Source organism: Rhagoletis pomonella, unplaced genomic scaffold, assembly GCF_013731165.1.
Source record: "Rhagoletis pomonella isolate Grant_MI unplaced genomic scaffold, Rhpom_1.0 Rhpom_scaffold_00001, whole genome shotgun sequence".
NCBI lineage: Eukaryota > Metazoa > Arthropoda > Insecta > Diptera > Tephritidae > Rhagoletis > Rhagoletis pomonella.
Genome location: NW_023458555.1, coordinates 55,701,918 through 55,710,418, shown reverse-complemented (window position 1 = coordinate 55,710,418; position 8,501 = coordinate 55,701,918). Strand labels below are relative to the sequence as shown.

The 8,501-nt window shown below is 36.4% G+C and overlaps 1 protein-coding gene, 1 long non-coding RNA gene and 1 pseudogene across 2 annotated transcripts; 2 read left to right on the top strand and 1 right to left on the bottom strand.

Annotated features, from left to right (window-relative positions):
* Window positions 1-2,476: 2,476 nt before the first annotated feature.
* LOC118746327 (serendipity locus protein delta-like) lies at window positions 2,477-3,855 on the bottom strand. The gene has a single exon (XM_036480180.1). It carries the CDS (start codon window positions 3,705-3,707, stop codon window positions 2,499-2,501), a length of 1,209 nt encoding a protein of 402 aa, XP_036336073.1. The 5' UTR covers window positions 3,708-3,855; the 3' UTR covers window positions 2,477-2,498.
* Window positions 3,856-4,330: 475 nt separating this feature from the next.
* LOC118751593 lies at window positions 4,331-5,175 on the top strand. Its single transcript, XR_004994566.1, has 2 exons — window positions 4,331-4,615; window positions 4,688-5,175. It is a non-coding gene; the product is annotated as an uncharacterized LOC118751593 (long non-coding RNA).
* Window positions 5,176-6,415: 1,240 nt separating this feature from the next.
* The window catches only part of LOC118751024, a 2,209-nt pseudogene continuing 123 nt past the window's right edge, over window positions 6,416-8,501 (top strand).

Here is an 8,501-nt window from a genome sequence, read left to right as displayed (position 1 = left end):
TAGCGATATACAATTCAATTAAACATTTTAAACATTTTCTAGAAGGTGGAACATTCACTGTTTATACTGATCATAAACCTTTAACACATATTCTAAATTCTAAATCAGACAGATCACCTCGACAAATTCGACACTAAGGGCCGGTTACTCAATGTCTGGTTAACACTTATCTCCATGTTTTATGCATGGAGCCGAACACGTCGATAATGATGTTTAAACGGAGATTAGTGTTAACCAGACATTGAGTAACCAGCCCTTAGAGTATATTGCACAATTTACAGATGACATTCAATACATTTCTGGAAAAGAAAACATAGTTGCTGATACCCTTTCACGTATTCCAGATGTTAACACGATATTAACACAAGACATAAATTTTCAAACATTATTCGAGGAACAACAAAAAGAACAAACACTTTATGGCATATCTGATCAAAATTCCAACAGTAATTTAAAAGAAATTAATATTCCGGTACTTAACCTTAATATTTGGTGTGATATTTCTCAACAACCTTTTGAGAAAAATCATTTTTGATTAAATTCATTCTATCTCACATCCAAGTGTACGTACAACTAGGCGTTTGATTCAATCAAAATATTTTTGACCTAATATGCGCAAATAGATAAATAATTGGACTTCTACTTGTATAAGCTGTCAAAAATCTAAAATTTTTAAACATACTAAGACGCCTGTGTAAAAAATTAGCATTCCACCTGGACGATTTGAACATATTCATATGGACCTTGTTGGTCCATTACCTGTGTCAAAAGAAAATCGTTACATTTTAACTATCATTGGTAGACATACACGTTGGCCAGAAGCATATCCACTTAGGGATATTTCAGCAAATTCTGTAGCAACAATATTTGTTCAAAATTACGTTCCTCGTTTTGGCATTCCACTTTATATATCAGTAGATCAAAGATCACAGTTTACATCAAAATTGTTCACAGAATTAACTAAATTGTTAGGATCTCACAAAATTCATGTCTCCATATTATCCTCAATCAAATGGAATGATTGAAAGATTTCATAGGGCATTAAAGACTGCTCTTACTGCTTCGGAGGATTCTACTCACTGGTCTGAAATTCTTCCTTGGATATTATTAGGATAACGTACGTCTGTTAAAGAAGATTTAAAATGCTCTTCTGCAGAATTAGTTTATGGACAAACTATAAGATTACCAGGTGAATTAGTTGTTACGAAAAGTTATAATAATGAAGTTTATAATACAAATGAAACTCTTTCTAAGCTAAGAAAATATTTTTCAAATGTTAGATCAAAGGTTGTACATCACAATAAAGAATACTCTTTTATTCCTAAAAATTTGGATACTTGTGAGTACGCTTTTGTTAAAGTTATTCACAAGTCAAATTTGCATCACCTTAAGGAGGACCATTTAAAATTATTTCGAAAAATGACAAAGTATTCAAAATTCAACATGGAAATATGATTAAAACGGTTTCAAATATAATTTCTGATACAACAAAAAACTCTAATTTACTAACAATTCCAAATACAAAAAAGAAAATAACATTCAACATTAATTAATTTATCGTTTTACTGGAGGGGGAGTAAATGTAGGGTATTTAAACTGTATGTTTTTATACTTGCTTAAATTCTTGTAGTTAAATTTATTGTTCTATGGATTTGATGTTGACGATCTGTATTTTGTCATAAATATTAAAGCTCATTAAAGTAAACTTTTAGAAAGAAAAGCATAACTTTGACTTCAAACTTAAGACACAAAAATAAAAAATGTTACATAAGTGCTCGCATGGGTTCAGGGCTTAAAAGAGTAGCGACAAATGTGTACACGCCGATGTTCTGGCCGTGACTTACTTACGTACCCCGCGGGGAGTTAGGAAGCTAGACGGAGCGCGAGCACGCTCCAAGCATTCCAAGACATTTTTTTTTTCAACTTGAAATGACCTTGACCCCATGCGCCTAATTAAGGGTTAAAAGTATTATATTCGTTTTTGGTTTTAAAAACTATATTATAACAAGATCTCATATTTAAAATAAGATTTGTTAAATCGATTTCATGAATTTTATTTAAAAAAATTGGCGATTTTTTTTTCAGAAATTGCGCCTTATTTTTAAACCAGAGTGTCCAGTCTGGTCTGGACTTACAACATTGCAAGTTGAGAAAAACGTTGTAATGAAAAAAGTTCAAATGTAGAGAACAGTGTTCGGACTCCTATAAGTCGATTCAGGAGTAAATCGCATCGAAAATCGGAGCAAAAGCAAATTTTCGGACCTAGATTTGAATTTTTATTTTCACTTTCGACGTTAATTGTACGACTTAAATATTTTCTGTTCAGGCGAAAATAAGAACAAGAGGCAATGTGAGGAAACACCAAAAATGCTAAGTGTCTCTCAGAGGTTCTACCTTCCTATATGTTTATCATGCGTGTACCTACGCACATATAATGGACGGAGCGTGTGTAGATTTTATAAATGAAAGTCATACATCTTAGGAAAATTAACTTTATTTTATATAAAAATGTTTTCAGCTCTCAAAATTACGTCATGCTGAGCTTTCATATGTTCATCACATAGGTCTTGGGAAGAAAATTGATTTCCGCATATAATACATTCAAACGCCTTCTGTTGTTGTTTTAATTCATTTATGATTTTTCGACGTCCACGTCCACGTTCTTCTTCTTTGTCACTGTGACACTTTAAATGCACTTTAAGCGTGTATTTTTCAACAAAGGTCTTCCCACAAATTTCACAGCTAAAGCGTGGTCGATCCTCACGATGTACCCATAAATGTCTTCTATACGTACGACGAGTTTTGAATGATTGGTTACATACATTACAGATGAGAGGGTCCTCTTCCGCTTCATGTTGTAGTTTGTGATTATAGTAAATTGGAATTTCGGAGAACATCAAACCACATCTTTCACACTGAAATTTCTTTTTGTCCCAATGTTTTTGCATATGACGTATAACATTGATTTTACGAGCATAACGTTTGTTGCAAAACCGGCACTCTAAATCTGATTTACCTTCGTGAATGTTTTTATGTAGCTCAAGGTATTCTTCATCTTTTGTGATAATTCCACAAACTTCACATTTCCAAATTTTTTTAGAAGGTTTATGTACAACGCTCATATGTCGTCGCAGTTGCGATTTATTTTTAAAAATTTTGTCACATCTTTTACATTTAGCTGGGACCTTATACCGCCGAATGCTAGAGATAGATGCATCTATACTTTCGTTTAATTCACTCTTACTTTCTGCATCTTGAGAGTTTTTAAAATCATCGCTATCGTCCACGTTGGAACCGACCTTTGCGTCATGACGAGTGAACGATTCTTTGTTTTCTTCAGCATTGTCACAGTCGTCACTTGATTCGAAATTGTTTTGAACACTTATTTCAATTTTTGCATCGATATCTGCAAATTCTTCTAATGGTGGAATGTCTTCGTTCGGATTTCGAAGGGACGAAAGGATACGCTTCTGTATTTCTAATAGTTTAAGCATGTATTCATCATACGTCAAGATGTCATTATAACATGCCTTACAAATGTACTTGAAAGGTTGACCAGCCGGCGCTACATCTATAGGTGGCTTAGCTGATTTTGCTAAATATGTAATGATTGCATATACGGTTTTCTTTGAAAATGGGGTTTTATTATTCACATGCTCCAGCTCATCCGACTCATTTACTTTTATTCGGCACAGTGTACAGTACATGGCTCGTTTGATCGTCTTAAAAAGCTAAAATTTACAGGCAATATTTCGTGAATTTTAAGAATTTCACGAGATTTTTGGAAACTCCAACCCTTATAGGAAAATAAACTACTTAGCAATAACAAAACATATAATTTACATAGGTATTAGAAATGCACGCTATTCATCGATGCTCGATATTATCGATGACAAGACGTAAAATATTAGCTCTGTAGCCCGTTTCTTTAACTTTGCCATGAACGAAAGACACAAGATCACGCGGGAAGGAAAGAACGAAATCTCGACGCCATCTTTGTTGTAAGAAGTAAACAACGAAGAGAACGGAGAAAACCGCGAAATTGTTGAACGCATGAAAAATCATTTTTATTATGCAAATTCTTCTATAAATCGTGCCGTTGTGTTAAATTATTCTTTATCTTATGTGTACACCCGTTGTCACAAGCGAAAATGAAGAAAATTGCAGTAAAAAGCCACCATCAAATTGTAAACAACGAAGAAATGTAAACAAACGGCTAATGTCAAAATCGTTCAACTTTTTTCCTAAATGCGATTCTCACGGGCTACTCTCCTGCCCGCGTGATTTTGTCTTTTTGGTTTATGTAACTTTGCGATATAATAACGAATGATTTGTTATCGCAAGGCTCGGATCGAAATCGATTTGAAAAGTGTTTCTGTAACTCAGGGCCTGTGCCAATTGATAGAAAAGTTCTCTGGATAATAAATTTTTGACAGCTATGAGGTGAATAAAAATGTTTGATACGGCAGGGCTAGTGAAAAATTTGAAAGCAAGCATTATCAAGAAGAAGAACGAACAACGCACGTATACACATAAATTAAAGAAAAAAAAAGCGAGTGGAAATAAAAGAACATGGTCCCGCCGGCAAAAAAAATAAAGAAAAGCTATATAACTTGTAAGATTTAATTTCAGATTTACATAAGAAAAGGCGTTATGTATTTGTTTAATTAAAAATACTATTTTACAGGGAGCAGTTCAGAACGCAGAATCCTTCTGGAAAAGCGCATTGACAAGGATGTTTGGTTCAGTTCAAAGAACGCCAACAGCAACGAAGGCTGGAAGTGAGTAAGAATATAAATAATTTGAAGACTTTATTAAGCAAATGACTTCGTACTCCACTGACCATCCGTGGCGCTTTTTGGGAATGTGAGTTACAATTTTTCGAAACGAAGCAGAGGACAACCTAAGATACATTTTTGTAGTGTTGTTATCGCCGTTCATAATGCTGCTTAGTATTTTGGAATAAACGTCTTGTTGCATGTACATAATACCCTAAAACGACATATGTTTTTATTGGAAACAATTGTACACGGTTTTAAACATTTTTGTGAACACACTTACCAGACGGTTTTGACGTGTTTTTATTTCTAATATTACTGCTAAAAGGTCTAATAAATGCATGGATTTCAGTTCCAGAAGAATTGAAATCATCAAAGGCAAATATTTTCTATATAATTGCTGCATTTTATAAATAGCAAACTCGATAGTCTTCTTGTGCATCAAAGCAACTGTCAAAAATTTCCAGCAGTAAAAAGTTACGAATTGGCACAGCAGAAATGTAAAATTTTCTCACCATAGTAAAAAGTTTTTCCACCATAGAACTTTTCTATCAATTGGCACAGGCCCTCAGAAAATTCACCTTGCGATATGATTGTGGTGAGTTGTTAACATATCGATGGTACGATTGAAATGGAACAAACCATCTGTCATTTCTAGCGCGAAATTAGGAGTGTACTCGTACGCCCAACTATCTAAAGTTTTAGAAAACTTTTACTGGTTTTGCGTTCTCGTACCCAAAAAACTTGCAACGTAGGGGGAAACTGAGAGAGCGAAATGTGAAAGAGAGCTGCAAATTTCTGCTGGAAAAAATTTTCCCAGCTAAAACTTGCAAGTAAGAAAATCAGCTGATCACAAACACATGTTTGTAAATAAACAAAAGAAAATATGGCCTTTTTGAGTTATTTATTGCAAATTTTATTATTAATGCTAGTATACAGCTAAAAAGTGCGTAAATTTAATAAGCACAACCTTTGTTGAGTTTATTTTTCGTTAATTTGCTATTAATCTCCAGTTTGTTTACTTTAGTGTGTTCTGACTATGGTTGCCGTATGGCATTTTTCGTTTGTACCATAATTTTCCATTAAGTGTACTAAAATAGATTTAAATGAAGCATGCTGAAATGTTTATTTTGCTGCAGTTTTCGGTTTTGGTAGGTTGATTGTGGAAATGAAAATTTTATAATTTTAAACCTACTCTATTACATTTTATTGGATCAATGATGGGTGTTTGGAGGAGATACTCTTGTTCCTAATGCGTCGTAATGTGATATCACAAATAATTATGAGAAAAATAACTTATTCATTCCGATATTAATTTGTATTTTAAAAAGGTTTTTCTTATCGAAAACTATTCAATTGTATAAAATTCCAAATCGGGGGAAAATGTACCAAACAGAAAATAAATTGCCAAATTAATCACCAGTGGCAACTGTGCAAGTGATCAGCTGTTTCGAAGGTTGCAAGTTTTTGCAAATTTTGCTTTCTCGTACTTCTGTTGATATTTCGTCTCTTTGAGAGCGAATGGTGCTAAATTCTCAGAACTTTTGCTGCTGGAGAATTTTGTCCTCTCAATACGAGTACACACCTATTGTCTTGTTTACGTTAAATAAAAGTTAAAAGTTGGAATATTAATTATAAATCCGCCATTTGTTTGTTTGTTTTTGATTAGTTAACAAGTAAGTGCAATTATACCCATATGTATGCACACATACATATTGTACATACATACATATAATTCTTAATCTTCTCTAGCTTAAAATTATGCTCGCAGCTGCATTAATTGCTTTGGCAACTGACCAAAGGAATATGTTACGAGTTCATAGACGCCATTTAAGGGATGCAACTAACCCATTTCATTTACCAGAAGCTCGGTTTGAAGAGCTTTTTCGCTTTAAAAAAGAAGCTGTAATTGCTCTATTGAATGAAATAAGTCCTTTTATGAAAAACGGAGAAAGAGCCACGTTTATTCCAAAGGCACTAAGGATGACTGCAGCACTGCATTACTTTGCAACGGGATCGTTTTTAAGGAATGATGGCCTGGATTTCGTTTGCTCTTTAAGTAAAACAATGGTTTGTCGTTCTATAAAAGAAGTTACATACATCATAGAAGAAAAGTTGATGTGCAATTATATTAAATTTCCAACTACACTGGAGGATCAAAACAGAATTCGACGAAGGTAATTTATTTAAAATTTATAAGTCTGTACATTCTCATGTGCACGTGTTGGTAATTTCTTTTCCAGCTTTTTTTCTGCTACTGGTTTTCCTGGGTGCATTGGTGCTATTGATTGCACGCACATAAAGATTAAAAAGCCAAGGGCAGATGTTGAGAGCTGCTATATTAATAGAAAAGGATATTTATCAAAAAATGTGCAATTATTATGCGACAACAACCTTAACATATTGGCTGGCACGTTTTGATGGTAGTAGTACCCATGATGCATTCATATAGGAAAACAGTAAATGCAAGGAGTTTTTGGAAAGACAATATAGTCGTGATGCAAATAGAAGTTGGCTGATTGGAGATTCTGGATATCCACTACAGCCATGGCTAATGACGCCGTTTCGAAATCCGGAAACGACTGGCCAAACCAATTTTAATTTTTGTCATATTCGGGCTCGAAACTGTGTGGAAGGACCACGACATCCGGTTCTACGTACCGGAATGACTCGGGTTTTACCCGACCAAGGGCTGTTGTTTCGGCGATCTAACCCCGTTTAGGTCGGCGAAGTATCTCAGAAGCTGTCCGTCCATAGGGCTACATTCACTACGTATTCTTCTACTCAGTCAAACCCAGGGCCAGAAACCTACACCTGCTGTGTATGCCGGAGACGATTACACCACAACTCCACCTCAGTCAAGTGTAATGCCTGCGAGGGGTGGAGTCACCTCAGAGTCTGCGCGGGACTACGGACACATACACAGTGGACCACGTCGTACGTGGCCCCCTATTGCTCAAACAGAGCAGCCTCCACGGCTAACCACAGTCCGCCCGAGCAGCCTCACACAGTCACCACAACACAACAACATAATAACACCACAGACCATACCATCGCCACGACAGACCACATAACACACACAACCGCACCACCACCCACACGCCGCCGCCAACAACTCCTGGTTCCCCCTACAATCTGCACGGTATGTCAGACCAGGATATTCCGTAATGTGACATCAGTCAAATGCAACACCTGCCTTGGCTGGTGCCACTTTAGGGCATGATTGGACTGGGAACTTCGAGGGCCCGTGTTGCGCTGCTCGGTCGCAGACCCCAATTGCGACGCCCCCCGCCACCACCACAGGGCGGCAATCATCACAGCAGCGCACACAGCCAACGGCGGCAAGAAAACCCACATCACTTACACCCCACATCACGACACGTCTCCCGAACCACATGAAGCATCTTCAATTTAACTGCATGTGTCGGCATGGTATATTGATAGCTGCGGTCCAAGAGACGAAGTAGCACAGCAATTCAACTTTGTTGAATTGCGCCGGGTACAACGTGCACCGTCGAGATCGCGAGCGAGATAATGGTGGTGGCTTAGCGTTCATCACGCACCACACCGTGCAGTATCGTCTAATCGAAGCAGACATCGACCGCAGGGATACCACTCTAGAATGTCAGGGCATCGCTATCCGGTCAGGCGATGTCGAGCTCGAAATATTTAACATATTGTTACGATTATCCTTGAACCCTCGTCCGGATTACCCAAATATGC

Coding starts and splice junctions, on each gene's coding strand:
- LOC118746327 (XM_036480180.1), bottom strand. CDS start 3,707: ATGTACTGTACACTGTGCCGAATAAAAGTAAATGAGTCGGATGAGCTG.